Source organism: Xylocopa sonorina, chromosome 1 (genome assembly GCF_050948175.1).
Source record: "Xylocopa sonorina isolate GNS202 chromosome 1, iyXylSono1_principal, whole genome shotgun sequence".
NCBI lineage: Eukaryota > Metazoa > Arthropoda > Insecta > Hymenoptera > Apidae > Xylocopa > Xylocopa sonorina.
This window is the reverse complement of record NC_135193.1, coordinates 6,236,944-6,260,085: the sequence shown is the minus strand read 5'-3', so window position 1 is coordinate 6,260,085 and position 23,142 is coordinate 6,236,944. Positions and strand designations below refer to the sequence as shown.

At 44.6% G+C, this 23,142-nt stretch overlaps 2 protein-coding genes across 7 annotated transcripts in view; one reads left to right on the top strand and one right to left on the bottom strand.

Moving 5' to 3' along the window:
• Positions 1-23,142, top strand: part of Fas1 (fasciclin 1 Fas1 domain-containing) — a 230,481-nt gene that overhangs the window by 148,107 nt on the left and 59,232 nt on the right. For all 5 annotated transcript variants that reach the window (XM_076910293.1, XM_076910272.1, XM_076910278.1 and 2 more), the window contains exon 3: positions 19,452-19,642. In XM_076910293.1, coding sequence (XP_076766408.1) covers positions 19,452-19,642 — 191 coding nt within the window. The remainder of the gene's footprint in view (positions 1-19,451; positions 19,643-23,142) is intronic.
• Orc3 (origin recognition complex subunit 3) lies at positions 10,093-15,871 on the bottom strand. Of its 2 annotated transcripts, XM_076910302.1 has the most exons (14): positions 15,667-15,871; positions 15,270-15,401; positions 15,073-15,193; positions 14,849-15,003; positions 14,118-14,275; positions 13,936-14,044; positions 13,686-13,850; positions 13,422-13,619; positions 13,238-13,354; positions 12,872-13,156; positions 12,445-12,678; positions 11,758-11,877; positions 10,489-10,556; positions 10,093-10,256 (listed from the first exon to the last, which is right to left on the bottom strand). In XM_076910302.1, exons 1-14 carry the CDS (start codon positions 15,688-15,690, stop codon positions 10,163-10,165), a joined length of 1,980 nt encoding a protein of 659 aa, XP_076766417.1. In that variant the 5' UTR covers positions 15,691-15,871; the 3' UTR covers positions 10,093-10,162. The 2 variants fall into 2 exon arrangements, with proteins under 2 accessions (XP_076766417.1, XP_076766421.1); XM_076910306.1 differs by lacking the exon at positions 15,270-15,401.

The window sequence follows — 23,142 nt, the reverse complement described above, 5'->3', positions numbered from 1 at the left end:
CCCGTCGCTAGTCGCGGAGAACGTTCAAGGGGACTAGGTAGCTACCTTCATTAGGTCTCCTCGGCGTTTAATCCACGCTGAATACCGGCGCGAAGGGGTGAAACAAGGGGCGCGCCCCCTCCGCGCGAAGAAAGGTGCACCCCCGGGTATTTGTAACCTTCGTTGCCGGCAGTCGAGCCGAGTCACTGACAGATAATCGTCATTCACAAGGCGGATTTCTTTTTACGCCCCCTTCCGGCGGGCTTCGCGCATAGACAGCAACCCTTCGACGCCGCGAATACTTGGGACAGCACGGAGGAGGGTTCTTCCCGTGGAGGAGGGTAACGAGAAACTCGGCTCGATTAAGACGCGGAAAAACTTCCTCGCTTGAAGAAGGACCTGCGAACGACAGCCGCGTTTCTTCGTTCGAAACTGGTCCAACTTTTCGCGTATCTATTATCGTATTCCCCGAAATTTGTAATGCACAACTGGCACGCTACTTCGAATTACGGAACCGCGAAAGCACCGGATCACTGATTAAATGTATTGACGTCGAGAGGACGTAGTAGAATACGTTAACTTGTTATGAATTTATACATTGAGTTAGCAAGAGTCCATGAGCAGAGATTGGCGGAGGGGTCTTGGACAGTTCTGTCATAAATAATCGCCGGAGTCAAGGTGGAATACCGCTTTTGTCATCGACGAGGGGTGGCTCCGTTCGACCCTCTTCGGTGACTCACCCCGCGTTCGCGCGCAAGCGAAATACATGTAACCGAAGAAAGTAACAGGAGCTGCGTTCTTTCTGTGCGGTCACGGAAGAAACAGAGGGAGCAGTTGTACGGTATAAAATATTCGTTGAAAAAGTTCCGTGACAAGTTAATGGAAGACTACGGGCAACCGGCAGCGCCAGAGAGAGATTGCCGTAGTTGGACAGAAGAAACGAGATTTAATACGTTTCCGACTGTGCAAATAATTAATCGCGAACGAACGACGTCCTGTCGGCGAGGTTATTATCACTTGCAAATAAGAGAGCGATCTAAACAATAGCAAGGAAAATTTTGTTCACGTGACAGACCAGTTACGTTTCTCGCAGTGCGGCGAATTACTCGCGCGCCACCCGCACCGAAAACGTTCGCCCGATGAGCACCAAACCGAGTCCGCCAAGGCTGAAGGGTGACTCTCGTAATATTAAACGGTTCGCGTGTCGGTAAATATACTTACGGAAAGTTAAGGACTCGGAGAGCGAAGGAGAGATAGGGGGAGACGTGGAAATAGAGGGAAAATCAAGCTACTGTTGAAATAAGAGAAACGAAAAGAGGGGTTGGAGGGTGCGAGAGCAGGCGACGATGGAGGACGCGAACTTTCGCCTTAAGGGATAACTTGGCTGTTCGGCTGTTCGCGTGAAACTTAAGAACAGTATATAGGCTAGGCCAGACCGTAGACGGAGGAGTTTCGTGGACGTACGACCAAGAACGGGAAGCTGGGTACATGGTGCTCGACGTAGCGGAGAACAAGCGGGTTACGGCTGCGACACATCTTGCGGACTCCTAGCCACAGGCCAAACCCTAACCTCCTGCCGCTGTTTGTCTTGTTACTGACTGGGGAATTTCGAAATCGTTCTAGCGAACGAAATCACCTCGTAATGAGAGCCGTTCATCTGGAAAAGCTCATATTCGTAACACTATTTAGCGAGCCGGCGTGCCGCCAGAGCCTGATCCGCGCTGGGCTGCGTGTGTTCGTTAAATGAAAGATGACGTCGATAGCCTGCCTGGGCGATCAATCAACGACGGACGGACGAAATGAATTTGCGAATTAGGTGGTACCTTCGAAAGATCGCGGCGATCTACACGGAAGCACGCGAATACCGACCGATTAAAAGATTAAATGGTAAAAGAAAGGTATAACGACGAATGTCAGTCACGCGTCGCGCATTGCCTCGCGATCGTCCGCGGAATTGTTTTTCTGAATTTCTCCAGGGAGCCGACGGACTGGTTCACGCGAATAATTGAAGCCAGGCCAGCGGTGCTCGATGAAATAAAACGGCTGAACCAATATTATTCGACCCGGGGCAATTTTTCAAAAGGAACTTACCGTAAGAGCGTTTCGATGGGAACGAACGACGGCTACTTATTGACAAGTAATTCCGTGAACTCGTTCGACCGGGCCAAGGTAAACCGGTAAATAAAGAACTTGGGCAAAGTTGCCTGGCGAAAGAAACGTACCTCCGCCGTGAAGTTTGCAATCTCTAGTTTTGATTAAATAACAAACCTCCTCGCTGTCTGGAAAACCGACTCGTTTCGAGTGATTCCGCTTTATTGAATGGACTACCGAATCTCCAAGATGTTATGAAAGTTACAACCCCTTCGAACTCTGACTCTTAGTCCACTTCGATCCCGTGACTGGTCGTTGTGGTGATATTTTATAAAAACGACTTCGCGAACGAAATCAACGTGTACTCGTGTTTCAGGAGAAATTAATTCTCGCCATCGCGAGGTTATTCTCGAGAGCTGATTTTAATGGCATTAAATTTTTAAACGCCAACTCTTGACTCTTTCTCCCGCAAGAGACGGTATTCTATCGCGAGGGGCGATTTTTTAAGTTTAATCATTCGATTTAACGAAGGAAGCAGCGATCGTAACCGCTCCGGACAGTTTACAGAAATTTTGTAGATCGCGAAAAGTTTCAGGATTAGTCTTGAAAGTTTCATAATTTTGCAGCTTTTGCCGTCTTGTTTTGCCGGGGCAGATTAGCGCGCTCGGTTCAATTTATCATTTCACCTCCACTTGGAACTCAACTTTCTCTTACCCCGGCCATTCTTTCCCCCCTGCCCCTCCCCCCTGTGTTTCTTTCGCGTTGTTCCTTTAGCAATTTTCCTTCACCACCTTCCACTCTTGCAGTTTCTCTCTTTCAATCTTGCTCGCCACCCGTGTTCACAGAAACGAATTAAATCTCAATCTCGACGAAGCTGTTGCTGAAAAATAACTAATTTAAAAAGGCTACTCTTGTTAAATAAACCGCCGCAGCTGCTATCGGTGTCGTTCCAGACAGTGCGAGCCGTGCTTTGAAACGTCTAATTGGACAGTACATTAATCTCGACGGTACGGATTCCTTAAATGTCAGTTGTGGTCGTCCGTTGCAAGGATTGTTCCACTTGCGCGCGTAAAACATTCTTCTCGAAACAATTTTTACCACTGTGATAGTCGAACGTAACCTCGTACTTTCAGTGTAGATGTTCGTCGACGACACGCAATTCCGGGCTGGTAACGTTTACCCTCTCGCCATGAATTGACGCTTGACGCGCCGTTTACCCTTAAGTACACTGTCAGTATTGATATTCGCCAGCTAGGATATCGATTCTGAGCAACTAATTAATCGTACATCCGTACGACAAATATTGCAGTTCGTCATCGTAAATTATATGTCACCAACTATTGTGGTACGTGTAATAATAATATTCGCACAGTCGATTCGATTTATTAAACTCTGTCGTTGACGACATCATCTGGCTGTGACCGAATTACGAAGTGACTCAATGAGAATTCAGTAACCTTCTCGTACGTTAATAATTCCTGGCAATTACGTAGACGCAATTCCCCGGTGACGTGCAGGGGAACCGTAATTTATCGGCGGTGACATTTTCTTCCACGTAAGAGCTTAAAAGGGAGTGCGCGTTCTGATGAAATTATTTGCAGACGACCACGTATAAAGTAGCTCGCACGGGAGATCGTGGAATCGTTATCGAACTCTCCTGTCACTTCGTTTCCCATCCGAGCAGTTCGTAACAAATTCTATTACGCGATTATCTTGGCAAGCTTCTACGTGCCACAAAAATAAGGTCACGACTCGCCTCTGTATCAATCGTGATCGAATTGCGGGGTGAGTTCGATTCCATCCGACCCTACGTCCCATCGAATAAAATCGACGATTAAAATAGAACAGATATATTCCAACAATCTCTTCCGCGAGGGTTAAACAAATAATTCCAACGACCATTATCGAGAGCAAAAAAATAGTACCATATATAAACTCGACCGCGATCGATCTTAATAGACGCCGCAACTCGAGCCGAATCCGCTCGAATCGTATTCCTAGAAACCATTTTGTTCGCCAGGAGCGCCGCAGCCGCAGCGGGAGAAGAAGGGCCGCCTCGGAGATTCATGAAATGAGGAACAAGAAGGTTACATTTCCCACAGGAGACGGTATTCTCCTTTCATTTTCAGACTTATTTCCATTCAGGATGGGTGAGAGAGCCCGGTTGTACTCCCTGGTAGACAGTCCTGAGTAAGTCGGCGGGGTCCACGGGGATTCCGAGCTCGCTGCCATCATCCGTTCCGCGATGCGGAAATCAATCTCAACAGCTTCTCGTATCAATCTCGCATCGCACCTGAATCGTATCCGGCCGCGTCTCTCGGAGTCACCGCCCTTATATGCGCGCAGGCTTTATCCTTTCGAGGGGTGAGACCGTTGCGGGGGATGCCACGCGCCGCGGTGAACACCAACAGGGAAACGGAAGGCCCGTCGAACGCTGAAACACGATCGTCTTGGAAGAACGATGGCCGTATTGGCTGTTATGAATCAGTTGCTGGTGGAAAATTCTGCCGGGAGGGGCATCAATTCCGAGCTGCACGCTGTGAATACAAATTGCACCGTCCCGGAGCTCGTTAAGACGCCGCGGAACAAGTGGCTCGTATTTCTTCGCCCTCAATTTGGACGGTGTTTTACGGGGTTTTAGAAACTCGCGGGATGTCGCGCAGTCATAACCCCCTTGTCTCGCTGGTTTTCGAGTGACCGCTGCGAGGATTAATTGAAGTCGTAGCGTAGAGATTGGTTCGGTAAATTAATAACGATGCGGTGACTATTGACTTCGCGGACGAAATTGTCAGGCGTGGAGAAACGTAAACGAGACACTGTACGGTCGAGTTTGACGAAGATCGAGTAATATGTAGGTGCTTCAACAAGAATTTCCGTTGATACGTGTCAGTATTCATTATGTTCACTCTGTGAATTTAACATCTGGAAAACTGGAAATTCGTTATGTACTGCATTTCGAAATATTTGTCAATTTCGCATGGGATTGGATGGGTCTCGTTGCTGCTAGTGTAGCTTTCGTTTGGGGCGAATTGACGCTTTAGAAGATAAATGAAAGAATGTGCTATGGCCGGATAAATTTTTAAGTCACGCTGGAATACTAATCCCAGTTAGCAGTTAGCCGGCGAGGTGCAACTTTAAATAAATAAATGACAAGGTAGTATGCCAGTGTAACTCGAACGAACGTGTACAAAGCGTGTCCCATTTGTCGCAGGATCCATTCGTCTACCGTGCGACTGTCGTCGGACTGTGATTCGTTGGATTGACAATTATTACAAGCGGCACAACCGGTTACCAAGCCACTGATCGATACACGACCGTTGTTATAACTACTGTTTACCAATTAGCCGTCACGTAATTATAATTGCTAATTGTACACACCTCCGGATGGTGCTCGCCGCTGACACCGGTGCCGTTCATTTGCCCGCGAAACCAGCCCGCAACTGTACGCGTCGTTAATTTTAAACGGAAACGCGACAAAAATACTACACCCCGTGACTGCGAGACTTCAATGAATTCCTGTCGATAACTTTCGACGGATCTCTATTAATAGTTTCGTAAAAAAAATCTATAATCAGTCTCAATTGTCTCCTGTCGCGCAGAGTATTCATTTAATCGATCAATTTACGAAATGTCTCCAAACGAACTCTCCTTAGACTGGCTTCCTCCCCGCCGAGTTAAATCTAATTCGTTTCAAGCTAATTATAGAAAAACAAGGATATTTCGAATACCAAACGCGTATCGTTAATCAAATTACGAGTTCTCTGGGTTAACCGTGGCAGCCATCCGCGAACGCATTTGCCTTCCGGTGGCGAAGGAGGTATACATGGCCGCGTGAACTTTACGCCAGCTGACCAGGATAAAGGATCCACTTCGCTCCCGTTGGCACGGGGGGTAGATTTTATTCGCCGATACGGGCGAGTTAAAGAAGATGCCGAGAGGATATCGAGCTGGCGACGATTGAGCATGAATGCTGCGAGAGGTTAGGCAGCCCCGAGCCGGAAAACTGATTCCCGTTTCAGCGCGACTGTTCGCCGGAGGAGTTCGAGAAGTGAACCTTTCATAGATTTCCCTTGCCAATGGATGCCCGGTCGGACGTACGAGCGAGCAAGGAGATCGATCGGCGAGAGCAGTGGCGCACGGACGGGGATTGAATCAGCCGGCGAAACGAACAAATCGTTTGCACCACTTTTTGCATGACCGACTTCTGTTGTGACTTTGTCGCGCTCTGAATCGAAAGGCTGGGACGGCGACCATTTTGCCCCGCTAAAGGGCCACCCGATCCGGAGGAATCGCGTACCTCGATTTGCCTCGGTTGCCTCGTATTTTCAAAGTCTCGTCCGGCACTAATCGAGTTGCTTGGATTTTAAGCGGCTTCGAACCAGTTTGCCCGAAGCGAACCTGTCGTTTCAGGTCGTTCGAGATATTTTTCCAACCGGTTCGAAACTCGAAGCTCCGATTGTATCGCAACGCGAAAACACGCGCTCCACGGAACAGCTGAATCAGCTCGAAAATTGATACTAAGAAAGTAATGACCGCCGCGGCGGACGCCTCGTCATAGGCGCGGACGTTTTAATTACGTGGCGGAATAAGACACTACGCTCCTTCTTTCTTGTTCCAACAACGGAATCAACGTCAATCAAGGAAGTTCGTAACACGTTCCACGGACGCGCCCTCGTTTAATTAAACCGGTGGTGTGTAGTACCTACGGTCAGCAGCGTCGTTGATGACATGAAAAATAGATAGAGAAACGGAACCGTACCCTCGTTCTATCTTCGCTCCCTTCGTTCTCCAGCCAGTGGGTTCGAAGGATTTTAGAAATTCAATTTTACGAAAGAGAACATAGGCAAGCGTGCGAATTAATTGAAATTACAAGCACGATTCGATCGTCGCACGGGTCGAAGTCGAAAATCAAAGGACAGACCCGTCATTATTCTCGTTCTAGGTGAGTGGAAGTTTGCTAAAAAATTGCCAATTGTAATTTGTCCGCAACACGTCAAACGGAAGAAAGTCCACCGCGTGGGGAATTTAATTAATTCTCCTCGATATTCGTTCGCTCAGCCCGTGCCCGTTAAAATGCACGAACGATTGCGATCGCTTTTAGAAGTCCTTTTTCCACGGTCACCTCCACTTCTTTTTCTTTTTTCCTTCAATTCAAAAGTGACTGACGAGTTCGTTCCTTTATTTAAAGTCCATTGCTATTCCGAATGGTAAAAAAAAAAGAGAAGGGAAAGGAGGGAAAAATAAAAATGGAAAGGAAAGAACGGTTCTGAAGCGACGAAGAAGGTCGCGGAGATGGGAAAGGGGTGGCGAAATTTGGACAGCCGTGAATCGATGAAATTCGTATCATGGCCGGTACAGCCGTATGCAAATGCACGACATACGTCATCAATATGCACCTAGAAAGTTAAATTATTCCACGGATGAAACTGCCGGTGATTTCCGTCCTGGTTGAACGCGGTGATTGATTTAACGCGTTACGAAGTTTAAGCGTTTTGTATCGTATAATCGCCTAACAGCAGCTTATTTCGCTCGTGCAAAGACAAACGATAAGCGAAACTATTTCAGAATAATTAGTCGTTTTTCGATAATCTTTCAACAATTTCAAATCATCGCGAAATGCTTCAAAGCTTACGCTTTCATAATTCATGGTTTAATATTCGTGTAATAATTGTTGGAAAATAACCATCTCTCATGGAAGACATCGCCACTCGTCTCATTCGTTCTTCGTGTTTTCCTCCATTTCTTGAAAAACTGCGGTACTTCAGACTTACCAAAGGTAAGTTAAACATCGTATAAATGGAAGCGACCGAAGGGCTTGATACAATATTAGATTAGTGGCAAAGTGGACTGATGTTGACTTTAATCAAGGAAGTAGCAGGAATATCTATGTTATTCAACCAAATAATTCGACTGTTCTTGGATCTCAGTGTTACTGCCCTGACTGTAAACTTATAAATGATAAAATATCAACGTGTATAATACGACTACAAATTGTAAGAAAATTTCATTTCCACGATTCTTCGTTACACCGTCGAAGTAAAGCGCAGAGAAGATGAACGAATGAGCTTTTTAACAATTTGATGCTATCCAAAGGAGTAACGAGACACGATCGATTCGAGGTACAGACACTCGACGAACGTATTAAAAGAGCACGATAATTTCTCGCGTCGAACCCCGTTGGAACGTTGTAACCGGCGCTGAAATCGCGCGATTAAAATCACAAGTCGGACACAACAGGAAATTAATTCAGCCGGCATCGCGATGGAATTGAAACAATGCGCGCTGCCATGGGTGCCGGGTGTGTAACAGCCGTGCACCGGAAATCTTCAACATCGATCATCGCGGTATCACGGAGCAGGCTTTCAAGCTCATATGTGGGCTCAAAGGCACGCGGATCAGTAAGGAATGTGTCAAAAGCCCCCGTACGGGCACGGTTAAGCGGCTTCTCCCTTCGCGGGGCGTATATGATAGATGGCACGTTATGTCCGTGCATTGAATAGCGAATTAAATTCTGCTTGCTTCACAAATTTACCCTTCCGCGGTTTATCTACATCAGACACCTATCGTCTATAGAATTCTGTTTGCCTAGGTGCGTCCCGCGGCACGCATTCCCCGCGTGTAATACGTCGATAATGAGACCCCCTGCTGGCGAACGGAAAGATCAAACGCGTGCCAGCCGCGTCCTGTTCCGGTGGTAACAAGGATTTGTGGGTCACATCTTCGAGAGTCCGGGATATTATCGCGTTCTGCGGTTTTAGGAGAGCGACGTTACACATTTCGCATCTGACGGTGGTGGCTCTCTAATTTTTGCTATCGCCCATTCCTGAATTAACGCGCGTTGGTTGCGCGAAAGTGGCTTAACGGGGAAGTTACGATAACTTTCGCAATTTGCGCGTGAAATGAAAATCGCTCGTTGCTGTATGAATTAAATGGATCGTATTAAGTTCACCTCCACTGTTCGTTCGTTAAACTAAATTGAATTATGTGTTACGTGGCTTTTTAATGATTTGCACGAGCACACCGTCGGGCTGAGAGGTGAATATTACTATCCGAGTAATAACAATTTAGAGGGAATCGTGAATAACAGGTGTTCCGCGCGTTCGAAAAATATGATCGATACGTTGTGGCATTTAAAAATGCCGAAACGTTTTTTACATTCGAAGGGGAGCAGTGTACCGACATTCGAAACTCTCGATAGTGGTTATGATTATTGCACTTGATACGATGTACTATGTTGTAATCTAAATTAGCGAAAGGTTGTTCGATCTGTAACAGGTTCGAGTAATAAATACCAACAGAGTTTCAATAGGGGATTACTATAATCTACGTATATGCAACGATTCACTTTTCGGGTCATGCACCTACAACTAATTACACATAACGAATAAAATGAATTTTCACGGCACAACCGATCGCATCTCGCCGACTAATAGCAATTTACCGCATTTAACCGAAACTGAGGTCACAATTTGCTCGTTAATTGACGAGGTATTCGCGCAAATAAATTGTTTATCGATATAATCCGGAACTAGTGAGAACTATTATAATTGCATTTCGATGATACGCGTAGACCAGCAGGTGTGTTAATTTTCAGCAGATCTCGACACTGGATATTTAATCGTTTTAAAAATACCCGTTAAATTTATGTTCTAATTAGAAACGAAAGTTACCACTCGCCAATTATTCATACAATCTAACAGCTAGTCTTAATACTTCACTGCAAACGAAACGGGCGAAAGTAACTCAATTATCCTTAATCATTTTAATCATCCTCGTAAGTAATAATGTTTCTCGGCTATACTTCTGTATTTCCCTTTAGCCGTGCCATAACCCTCGTATTATCTAAATTTCATCTCGGCTCTGCCCCTTCGAAGCAACGAAAGTTTCCTACCTGTTCGGAACCTCGTACACGCACTGTAAATTAAAAGATATACTTCTCAAGGGGGAGAAAGAAACAACGCGATACTTTGTTTTCTTTTTTTATATTAAAACATTATAGGAAAGTAAGAAAATAAATCGTAGAATAATAGCGGAGGGAAGAAAACATTTTTCTAGTAAAGCTAATGTAAAAGGATCGAGGGGAAAATGGTAATTAAGTGAGCCGTTTCACATGGTCTGCTTTTTTCCGCGAACTCTTGATAAAACCAAGGAACTCCAACTCGGCTACCGCTTGAGTAAAACGGGCTCTAAATTTCCGTTAAGGATACCATCACGCACGATAAAATTCACGGTGGAACACGTGTGAATTATTCAAACAAGAAGCATGCGATCCCGCGGAGTAACCGCCGCGAAGCTACGATTTCACTATCACGAGCTACGATATGAATTTCAAACGCACAGCGGTTAGACAAATCTTTGCGCGCGCCATTACTCCTGGATCCCGCTGACGTACGAAAGCTCCTAAATGAAAAAGGATACTGCAGCTGCGGATCCACGTCCCGTTGGTCCCTCTCGCTGTTCGTTGGATCCTTCACGATTAAAAATGCCTGCAACATGTTTCCTCGTTCATTAAAAGATTAGCCAACGATGCGTACACGGTGGAGGTAATCGTGAATGGTACTGTTCGAGTATTTCTTAGTGTGTCGCGTCTTACAGACAAACGGAGCCCCGGTGGCCCATTAAAAGTCTGGCTTTTTGCGGGAACGTGGCGTAACTCCTCACGAGCCGTGGCCAACATCCATGAAAATGGAATACCCAGGAAATCCTCGTTTCTCCATTCGTTTCGCCGGCTCATGACGTTATTCTTACGGAAAAGGGTAACACGCACGGCCAGGATTAGAGGAAACAAAAGTACTTTGAAATTATGATTTAAAGGATAATAAGATAAAACGCACTCGGGGGAAAATTTAGTTAAATAATTGGAATGCTAATTTTTCTCACACGCAACGAGGTAACCGGGGAAATTTACATATAAAAACCGCGCACGTTGCGTTTTCAATGTACCAGTCCCTTTCTCTCATCGATGATACATGGCTACATCCTTCAAACGTACTGTCCTTATCGATTACAAAAGCATTTAGATCGCCACGAAATATCACGCGAGACGGAGAACAAATCAATATACGAAATAAACAGGAGACTTGTACATTTAAATTCTCCGCGGAATAAAACGCATCGATGTACATTCATGAATAAACAAACGCATAAATGTTTATTATAGCCAGGATTTAACATTGAGCCATCGAGATTTGCGATCTGTTTATCCCCAGGTAAAGTCGATACGCCAAGTATTCAAATGAATTGGTTTTTCGTTTACAAAATTCTACAAATTACGAGTGTCCAATCAATATTCAAGAATAATATTCGCCGATAAAAATCAACAGAAGCCCGATAAATAAGTATACGACTCGTCATCGTAATGCACTTATCATGATTGCGACCGTGGATATTATCAAAATAATCGAACACCCGGAAACCAATCGTCGATATCTCCGCGGGGGGTGAAAAACCGCTTGCACTCTAATTGTTCTCGCACGATGGCTACAACCGCGAGGGTTTCCCGAACCCGTAATGACCGCGAGAGGTAAAAACAAGCCCGCGTGGCGTTCCCAGGGAGAACCCCATTTGCGGTGGTCGCGTGAATCACTCGCGGGACCGATTAAAATCACGGAACAGGACGAGCGCGCGCGTGCCCGTAAGTGCGGCCAGGATTAACCTGTAAACACGGGCACGAACGAGACGGTTTACCTGTAGCCAGTCGTGCATATTGATCAGCTTCTTGGATTCCAAGTGGAGCTTGTAAATTATACCGAGGTCGGGCAGCGTGGACGGGATGGCGTCGTCGTTCTCCAATTTGCAGCACTCGCACTGAAATATGTATTTCCAATTAAGTTGGTCGCGCGCTAGGACAGGCCGGGAGGTGGGCCACGACATTGTTCACCGTCAGGGAAAAATCTATAATCGATATCCTGGCCGCTGATGGCTCGATGGCACGGGAAGAATCGAAAGCCACAATGGCCGCGCGTACAGAGAGGGGTAGGTACGGTCTCGTTGAAGTCGCGAGCCTCCTCGCTCGAGAGCAATTCAATGGGGATTACGAACACTTCGTAATAAATTATGTTTCGAGTAGAATAGCGGGTGGGGGAGAGAAAAGAGACGGTTGACGCACAATGGCCCAGCGGAATGGGTGTATTCCTTTCGAAGCGCCAAAGGCAAGTGACATTTTTATGATCTAATGAGAGATTGTGTTTCTCGTTTGTTTTACACCAACGATTCGACGCGATTGGTGTTCACGCGTGCCGTTCAGAGTTGGTAGACGTGCAAGGTGGATCGCGTACGATGTTACGAACCGCAATACTCGTAAATCGATTCGACGACACGCGATTTAAAGTGCATAAGCGCGAGCGTTCGAAAGAACTTTTTTGTCTTACTTACATTTAAGTATACTTGTGGATCGTTTAGACCGGTATGAATCGCAGCTCTCAAAGAGCCACGGATATGTTGCTTCGCTAAATTGCCATCGCTGAAGCAGAATATTTCGTACGCTGGTATTTGGTGTGGATTGATCAAGTGAACAGTGAACACGTTTTGATCCAAGTAATTGATCACCCTCTGTTGCGCTTGTTTAAAAGGCGATAGAGATTGCGTTTTGCTCAATTCCAACAATTTCTGCGACGAAACATAAAGCAAACTACTGTATCCTCACTGCTCCTTCTCTTCTAACGTATTCGTTGCGGATGTTCTTTTTCTAACAATACAGCATGACAAATAACTTTAAATTCAACTATTTTCTAATCGATCCGCAGCGAATTTCTTTTCTTACGAATACCACATTCGAAAAATATTGTAGACCATTTCAGACCTTTTTCAGCTCAAGTCGACTGAGTTTCTCACCAGTCGAAATATCAAGACGAGCCGTTGGCGCTTCCAAACTTGCCTCTTCTATTGCTTTCACATGACTCTGCAGGTCTGTTTTAATTGTCTCCATACTCGAATCTTTCGAGCTTTCAATAATCGTTACCAAAGAGTTCAGCTTCGTGAGCAGTTCCGTTTTGGACAAAAAACCCAACAGTTGCAGGCACTCTTTGTACTCCTGAGCGTCTCGCAGATTGTTCGTGTAAACTGCTTTCGTATAATATTCACGCAGCTAGAATTATTTCGTAAATGTTTCTCAAATTGCAAATTCCGCAGTTTTCTAAGAAAAGTATACATGCTTCCTAATTTATACCTGTTTGCCCATTGGTGCATTCGGCAGCGTCGACACTAGATCGTGCAGACACCTGAGTATTAGCAAAAATCGATGCATGTATTCGTGAAATTCGATCAATAATTTCCTCAATATTTTCTACAATAAATTAGTTATAAATTAAAGGTACCCTTTTAATTATTCAATGTTGTATACAAAGCTATACCTTAAACTTTTTATTTTCGAGCAATTCATCCTGTTTGCCATTCTCTTTCAACTGTTCCATATACTTTTCTACAGAGGGTAATTTTTTTATCTCTTCCAAGTCCTCGTCTGTTAACGAACCTATCCTGTTTTCTATTTGTTCCGGTTGGCAACAGAGAGAATTCACATTGTTCGCATAGAAATGTTGTATCATACATATCTACGAACGTAATAATCGTGCTGAAAGCGTCGAAATTTCGAGGCGAAAAGTAGCAAGAATTAATACCTTGTAACTCTGCAAGAAATTCTCGACAGAAAAATCGTAAAACAAAAAGATGTCCGTCAGTAACTGAAACGCGCGACCGGTTAACTTAAATGGAATGTTCGTGCAGAAAACGGTATTCTCTAACACGTGCGCTAAAATATTGATTTGTGTTTGCATATGGAATACCTGGATAAAAAAAAAAAATAAACATAAAAGTGTGCTCATAAAAAAGCTTTTCGTGCGCTGCTACGGCCTATTTGGAGGAACTCACTTGAACATTTAATTTCGACGTGACATCGTACGTTAGCGATCGATGAATTGCATGCAAAGTAGTCGCAACGCCAAAGATGAGTATAAATTTCATTGTAGTGGAATACGAACTGAACAGAGGGCACAAAATCAACAAACCGAGGATATAATATTCTTAGACGTATCGTCTGAAAATCGCCATACCTCAGCATTAAAATAAAATCGTGCAGTACCGCGTGAGAACAGCTTTCAAAATCAGTTATCACTATGACTAGTGGATCATTTGGATCGCAATTCTCTCGATGCCACGATTTTAGAGCTCTCATGTGACAATGATTCTTTTTAATCTGTGATTCTTCATCCTACAAATTGATGAATTGTACTTGATACTTATGCTCTCAGCGCTGTTTTAACTGTTCGATCGTAACATACGAAATATCCATTTTTACACAATAATGGTTTCTTGATTTACGAATATTTTATTTTTTAAAATAATTTGTTTAATCATATAGAGGATTCGAAAATATGTTTGTAATTATTGTAAAGCTTGAAAAAAATTGAATCTAGTAAAAGTAATCTTCTCACTGGCTTCTTAAGCCTGCCACGACTAATAAAGTGCCCACTCAGTATGCGCAAATCCGTGGCCAAAGAATAATAATGGATATTGAATAAGCAGCTTATTAACTAAGCCCAGCTTAGACTGCTGGCAATCAACCCCATTCTCCTCGGATCTTTCTCATTTTTCCTCTAGATCTTATTGACCCCTGACTATCTCGAATGTCCTATAATACGATCTGTGATAACTTTTTTCACTTCTAGATAATTTTAAGAGTTCAATAAATAATGGTAGAAGATACAATCCATTGAAATAACAAGAAATATTTAAATGGATATTTCATATGTAACAACCTAATGTTACGCATAATTGTAAGTACCTCATCATTACTCATGAGCTGATAAATTGTTTCTTCTGTAATATTTTTTATATTATTCGAATCCCTGGTCCATATAAGTGCTATATGCTTTGCTACTGGTTCTAACTTGGATACTATTCTTTCAAACATTATCGCATGGTCAGAGACATTTACCCCTGCAATGCAATTGCCTCAAAAATGTGTTCACTCGACTAAGTAACGTGCTACAAACATTTGCAAATCACCTGTTAACACAATAGCCGTCTGTATTTCATTCTCAAGTTCCTCTATTGGTTTGTCTTTAACTTTGGAAACAAAAGATTCTAAATCGTTCAGAATTTGTTGTAACATGTTGAACCTTATGTCCTAAAATTCCAATGACACTTATATCGGCTATTAAAACTGCCTACGCATTAACAGTTTTAAGTTAGAGAAGAAATACCTCAGAGGCTTTTTGAATGCTCGACCAAGTCTCATTATAAGTGAGATACCAAGGTTCGTTTACATAATCAGCTGCTATAAATTTTGTTTGCTTATCCCCAATTTTATACGCACCTTTGTGCACAAAAACTCCCTAAAAATATTTTTATTTACAATATACCTATTTTAATTTTACCTTAAATTTGTTTAAAAATACTTTGAGGAAAAGGAATATATCTTGGAAAGCATAATAATAACCTAAGCACATCATTTATTACAGACTCTTAGTTCTTAATTAATTAGTTCGTAATTTGTCATATTAAATTATCTTGTATAGCCGCTACATTAACCACGAGATGTACCGAGTAACGTGTTTGCATTTTGAGGTTATGTAAGCTACAGCAACAGGTGCATCATACCTTTGATATTGATACGTTATCCATTTTAACGAGACAATATTCTTGAAGCAATATACGTTAATAAAACGCTCGACAATCGTTTAAATCACTATTAATCATACTACCGGCAATAAAAAAATACAAACACACTCAACACGTGCCGGGAGCCCGACCGCGACTGACGCACAAGTTAGTTACAGGAGCGCTCCTAGAGAGCGCTAGTAACCAGCGCCATTCAAAAGTAGCAATTAAATTATTTAATCGAAGTACGTGTGACGCTTGTATTTCTAAATACGCGCTGCATTTTTCCATACACTATTTCTGTTCTTTTATACGATAAACTCTTTGTAACTAACAAACTATCCGCATACACTAATTAATCTAATCATGTATACATAGATATCCATCTTTAAATCTAGAATCATAGGTATTCTCATTTTTACTTCCATCAGAGAAGAACTACTATACATCCTCTAATCTTTTAGAAATATTTCTATTCGCGTTAAACTTCTGTCATTGCATAAGAAGTTCCTTAAACTTGCCTTACAATCGCATCGTTATTGAAAATATCCGATCGCATCCGACACCGGACGATACGTGTACGCAATAGAACTCCAGGTTACGGTTGTATTAAGGACAATTTGAATCAACGTGCCCGCCGTGCAAATGCCCGGCGGACTTACAATCAGTGCGGCGCCAATCCTGTAACCAGGGGCGAGGGTGGAATTTTGAAAATCGGCATACACGAACCGTACGGGGGCAGGGTAATCGCGATATTCGAATTTCAGCGGCGCAAGCTGCCGCGATCATCATCTGAATCGCAAATGCGCCGATTGAATTCGTCGAGACCGGGCAAACAATCCGGAAACCGAGAGTTTGATGCCGCGCATCCCCTCACGACGGTGCGGGAAGGGTAGGAGGTGGGACGTTTCGTTGGACTTCCGTCGAATTGGTCGGGGGTGAAGCGTGCTACTTGCCCGCCGAACTTTCCCTCCGCCAGCAACTCCTAATTGATTTAAAGAAGTGTCCAAACAAGATGCCACGCCCTGTGCCTCGCAATGTACTGTAAGATCCTCGACGGTGTCAGTCCATGTAAACGACCATGCAACGGGCACCGAAACCGAGATTATTCCGCGAGTGCACGCCTCAGCATTTCTATGAGCTCCCGAGGAAGTCCGTGCGCCCCTTCCACGCGTTCCTCTGCAACTTTCAACTCGCAAAAAATCTCTCCCGCTCGAAATAGATATCGCCAGCCGTTTCTCTGCCTATGCAGAATCTTGTGAAGCTCACCACCGGTTGGAGAATGGAATTAATTTAATTCTAAGTAAAATTTCCACGTAGGCATTAAAATAGAAACAACCAAGTAAAATGTACAGTGAGAACATGTATTCTATCGAGGGTACATAGATTCACCGATTGATCGGAAGAACACTCGCCAAAGCTGGAATCGATATCGAAACGAAATTCTGGTTCCGCGCGGCTTACGTTCTCAACGATCCAGTTTTTACGTGTCGTCGCTAAGCCAAGCACTTCTCTAACACTTTACCGTACAGCATAGATACAAATAACGCGTTTCGTCTGGCGATCCTTCTGCGCAGTTTTTCTTCCGTTAGCCGATGCTACGAAACATGTTTTCATCTGCATCAATGATAAGCAACTTTTTTTTATTCCAATCTCTAAAACGCTAATATTTTTACCAACGCGAAATCGTCGCGCTTTCGCTGATTGATGCCAGTGGCAGAAAAAATTTCGACGACCCGCGCGCAGACCATGCGCCACAGTTTACTCATCAGCGACTTGCAAGGTAGTCAACGAAACAACCGTAGAAAGGTTTTTCGGCGAGAGAATATAAATCGATTGCGCAAGCAGCTTTGTACGAGTGTTCTCGTTTTGTGGTCGGCCATCGCACCTGTGCCCCGAGGGGTTCCTCGACGGAAAATAAATGGGATTCGATCGAGGACTTAATCATCCGCCTTCGTTGAAAGGGACGTCTGGGACAAAACGGCGCACAGAGATCAGGGGACCTATTGATCGTTCAATGGAACATATTTGTCTGGATTTTTCGTTCGTCGTACGTGCAATTCGTCGCCCTGAATAAATAATGACTCGGATTTTATTTACTCCCGTCGTCCCTCGCCCATAGCGCGATTTAAGAGTATCGAAAAATCTCTGTCCTTCTGCTTGCCGTAGAGACAAGTGAGTGGAAAGCACCGATTGAATTTATCGCAGCGATACAGTCGATCACTTTTATTCGAGCCGCGCAATCGATCGTTATTAACTAACGGTTCATGTTTATTCGCACGATCCTTGGAACGTCGAGATTCCAGCTATGATCGTTGAAAAAGAAAATTTAATCCAAACCAAATCGGCTAACCTCACCTTCCTCCGAGCACCTGTCAACCCTTTCCCGAGTGAAAACGTATTTCCATCGCGTCAATAACCTGCAATCTACCCGAACTCCACTGTACCAGCTATAACGTCCCCACGTTTCATCCACCTAAGGACATCTCGTCAATCACCCAGTGTATTTGCATGCGATCTCCAGCAGATCGATCTACATCCCCCGCATGAAATCGAAAGAGTCATTTCCAGATAAGTTCTCGATCGTGCCTCGTAAAAGGCGTCGATCTTCACTGGAAAGAACGAACCGAGCCAGGCTAAGGGCTGGGAGTAAAATCGAGCGAATTCTCGCCGACTCGAATAAGGTGGGAACGTCGTCGCTGATGCGTCGATAAAACGGTTGGCCAGGTCGCCATCAAACGGCAAGAAGCACGGGTACCATATCGTTCGTCCGTGGACCACTCGAATCCTGTGTGTCCAGCTGTGGTGCGCGGCAGCAGACGAGGACGACGCAGCGCACCTCCCCTTCGCGGTGGACAGTTAAAGAAAACGATTCCCTCGGAAACGAGGATCTCTCCGTGCAAAGAAAGGCTGCCCGTCGGGGCCGCGACGTTTCTCGAGCCACGAGAAAAGAAAACGGCTGACAGTTTAACGAAACTGGGCCCAATTCCTGGCGATCGTAATGAGCGCTATTGTTGTTGCTCCCGTCGCGCGGCCTTCTGTCCTACCCTTGTGCGCCGAGATTGAACGTTTCTTCGCCGGATGCAGAAACGGCGCTATCGCGCTTCCAGCCGTAGACAAGAGCGGCCGGAAAAACCTCAGGATTACGAGGACATTCTAGTCGGTAACGAGATAATAAAGAGACCAGCTTTGTAGCCTCGTAGTGAACTTTTTACCTTCATCCTACTGTCCTTTCTCCCCCTTTTACTTCTCCTTTCTCCTCCACTTTTTCATTCCTTTTCGCTCATTTTCTCCCGTTTTTTTTCCTCTTTTCTTTTTTTTTTCTTCCTTTTCCCTCGATTCTGCACCGCGTTTCCGCGCTCTTATAGCGAGCGAGCTCGTTGCGGTGAGAAGTAAAATTCCTACGCACAAAGTGAAGAGTTCGCGGGGTTGAATTCGCGCGAGAACAATTTTTTTACGGCCCCGCTTTAGCGATGGAAAGGGAACTAACGCGTTTTATGAATTGTGCTTTACGAGGGACTGTTTTCGCGTTTACTCCAGTTTTAGTTTTGCTGGATCCCGTTTCGCCTTAAGCTTTCGTACGCAATTAATTTCATGTTAACCTTAACCTTTAAGCGCTGTACTGATTCTGGTTGATTTAAGCCAGTTCCTATACGAGCGACTCAGTCGTTCTTACTGTATTATCGTTGTACGCGTGTCGTGGCCACCCTCGCGTTAAGATATCAATTTTTTCGGACACTATTTTCGTAGGAACAGGAAAATAAATATTCGTTTTCTCCTTTCAGCGAACTTCCCAAAAACGATCGAGAATCTCGGGGATTCAATCTCGTCGGAGCTCGAGGGTAATCCACCCCTGTGGGTTACTAGAAAACCGAGCACGCACGGCGAGGATGTATACATAAATAATGCGAAGATCTTACAAGAACGGAGCAACTTTCAATCAAAGGTTCCCGTTGGCAGCGACATGAAGACTCAGGTAAGCTTTTTAGTTGCTTAACTTTTAATTAAACCAGCCGCCACGATTAACACCCACGATGCGAGAAGGATAACCATTTTGGCATTGAATTAACAAGGCTGATTAGCCCGTATATAATTCGATACATCGCATGCGCAGTTGCGATGTAGTATGTACAATTTTTGTTTAACGAATAAGATGCATCATCGGTTTTTGGTTTCTATCGAACATCTCTCGTCTGCCAATTCCTGTTTGCGGTACGGCCGTGGTTAATATAATCATAGATTACATTTTATCGGTGTAATCAGGCGAGTAATTAGATTAGTTTACGCGCTGCTCTGCGTGAGCACGATTTCCGGCGTTCGCCCGCGGTTTCCGTGGAAACTGCGCCTAAGAAGTTGGCTCGCAGACCTCTCGCGATCCTCTTCTAACGAGCTTTTAATGAGCTCAACTACCCGCTTGGGCCGCAGAGTCTTCTCGTATCGATGAATATCGCCAACCTCGATAAACTTGTCGATTATTCGTCCCTCGGGGGGTGTTTCTTATCGAACGCTGTCGCTCTTCCCGGGAAACAGAAACGCGAGCCACGATAAACGTTCGACGAGCAAAGAGTTGAAACGTTGGGGAATTACGATCCTCTTGCGTTCCGTTGAACTAGATTCGGATGCTTTCGTTTCCTGATTGTCTTCAGATTAAATTGCTCGAGATTTATCTGCTCGCAAGATGGCGGGGCACCGTGCTTGAAATTATGAAAATCAATCAAAGTGCTACGAGTTTAGAGTGTACTCAGCTCGCGTAATAGTTGATGTAAAATCTAATTGCTCCTTGATGGTACCGGTCTTGAAGTTTGGGTACTTGAAAATTTAGAATTGAAGTTTAATTGCTTCTTGTAGCAAAGATGGTCGTAAGTGATTAAATACCGATGGCTAAGTGCCAGTTTGTAGCTAATTGAATTCCTGGATTGATTATCACCTACGCTGTAACCGGAGGACTTGCGTTGGTAATTATTTCCGGCTTCTAACCGAAGAACGAGTTCAGGGATGATTTCGATCCGTTTTTTAAATATCCCTGTCAGCTTATTTGAAACAGAAATGATTTTTTAAAACCTCTTAAATGTTAGCGGATCCTGTGTCACGATTATAACATGAAGCGCAAAAAAGAAAGTAGACTCGAGTAGATTAATGCTCTTGCCGTGGAACTGAAGAAGCAAATGTACTTTTTCAGCCCAGCTATAATTATACTTGCACAACTTTCTCGGTGAATTAACCTACTTTCGCAGTTATCAAATCCATTAAAATCTCTAGTTAAAAACATGATTATTATATTCCGACATTATAAAACAACATTTTTCTTCGCTCAACGAAACCTCGAAAAATACTTCATTTTCCTTAATGAATCTTGGGAGAAGAGAACGAGCGAGGAAGGGAGAGAAACAGTGATGGTTTCTTGAAACTTTATAATTAAAAAATAATTAAAATATCAGTTTCGTCTTTGGTTACACGTTCCGCTTATCCAATCTCCGCCATCCTGATCCACTGGATTCTAAACAATCTATTTCCCATTGACGAGTGTCAGCCGAATCAGTTCTACGAGAGCTTATCGAACGAATGCTTTAAATTTGCATCAGGTATCATCATCCGATGAAAATCTTGAACGCGCCCGCCCGTAGATCAATCCTCTTCCTTCTCATCCTTCTCCACGGCACCCCTTTCTCTGTCCATCTCTCTCTCTCTCGCCCTCTCGTTCATCTCTCGCTAGTATTAGAGAAACTTTTCTCATCCACTTAACGCAGAAGTTCTATCGCCGGCGTAGAGCACGAAAGTATCGGATCATAATTAATGTAGACAAAAGTGGGCTAATCGAATAACTTTTTACATTCCGATCCGGCGAACTTTGCCGGCTACTAACGGTTCCTCGATGAAGCTCGGGCGCGGAACTTTCTTTCGTGCTCTGCTGATTAACTCGGTACACGTATATAGCCGGTGCTCGTACCCACCGAGTTACGGTTGAATCGCATTTACGTAAAAATAATCGAATTACGCTTTCATGGCCCGTCAACATTTAATCGTCGCCCGTATATCCTTTTTTTCTTTTACGCTGGCCTCTGCGCGCGCGGGGACGTTAACATTTCACGAGGTTCCTCCGGTCGACTTTAAGACCGCGCGTTCGTCCTGGTTACGCCACCGTTCGCAAATTCGGGACGAAACAATTGTAATTTTAAAACGCGTTGCCACTTTTTCGCCTTTTTCCAGCGAACCAAGAAATTACGAACGCGGAATTAAAGCTCCGTTAAAGCATACGCTTTAAAGTGGAATTTTAATGTGGATCAAAATTAATCTAGCTCGCGCCCGGCGCAATAGCGCTGTCCGAAGATTAAAATGTAAAGCGGTGATAAAAGTTCCCACAGAAATACGTTGCTGCGGAACATTACAGTTTTTACCTGCATAGTCCCGGGGTATCGTTTAATTTGTATCTACGAAACGACGCGAATAGTTCCGCCGCTGTGATATTTCCCTTTCCTATTCTATTTTTATTAAAAACCGTATCTAAAGCCGTCTACCGTCTACCGTGAGATACATCGTTTTAGTCGAGAATAAAGCCGCGCGCATTCTCGCGTGCTACATTGAAACTTTTCATTTCGCACTTAATCGAAATCTACACTCGCTCAAAACGAAAATACGAATGGAACCGCTAGCGACTTCTTCCGCAGCGTTAACCTCGCGGGCTGGTAAAAGAAACAGAGGGAAGAGAACCTACCAAAGGTAGCTGAAATTTTCATCCAGTAGTGCAGCCAGCTATCTACGAAGTTTCCACTTAAAAAACGCCAGGTTTACCGTGGCAACGGCAAGGAAAAACAGCCAAGTCAGAAATTAGTCGAGCAACCCTTGTCTGAGAACTGACAAGCGTATCTTCCACCCTTCGATATTCATTCAATTAACTTTCGAAACATAAAACACCCTTATCCCGCGGTGTCCTCTCAACAAACTCGTACCTTCGAAACACTCTGGGAACAGTTTCACACCCCCGAAGATGGCGGCATCAAAGGCGGACCTGTTCACCGCTCGACTAAACGCAGCCGATCGAATCTTCTCACGCAGCCTTCGCCCTCGGCTCGTCACGAGAACTATTCGCCAAGTATTCGCCCGTTGGCCGCCGCCTGATTTTCAATTTGCTCCCCTGGCTGGACCCAGCCGTGCCTTCAAAAGCTACCTCCCCCCCCCTCTCATCTGCCCCTTTTCAACCCGTTCTTATTTTCGCCCCCTTTTACCGAGCGGCACGACGACGCCCGGCGTGTCCCTGTCGTCCGCCATTTTCCTCTCCATTAACCGTAACTCTTTAGCCGATCCGACTGTCGGGCGTAGGTGCTCAGTTATTCGGGCTGGAATTTTCTTGAGATTGTTAAGAAACAGGGACGAGAGGCAGCAGCATCGGCAGCCTCGGGCAACGCGTCAACGAGGCGCATTCCAACGGCGTCTAATGAGATCAAAAGCCCGCGAGCTTTCGAGATTAAAAACGTCGAC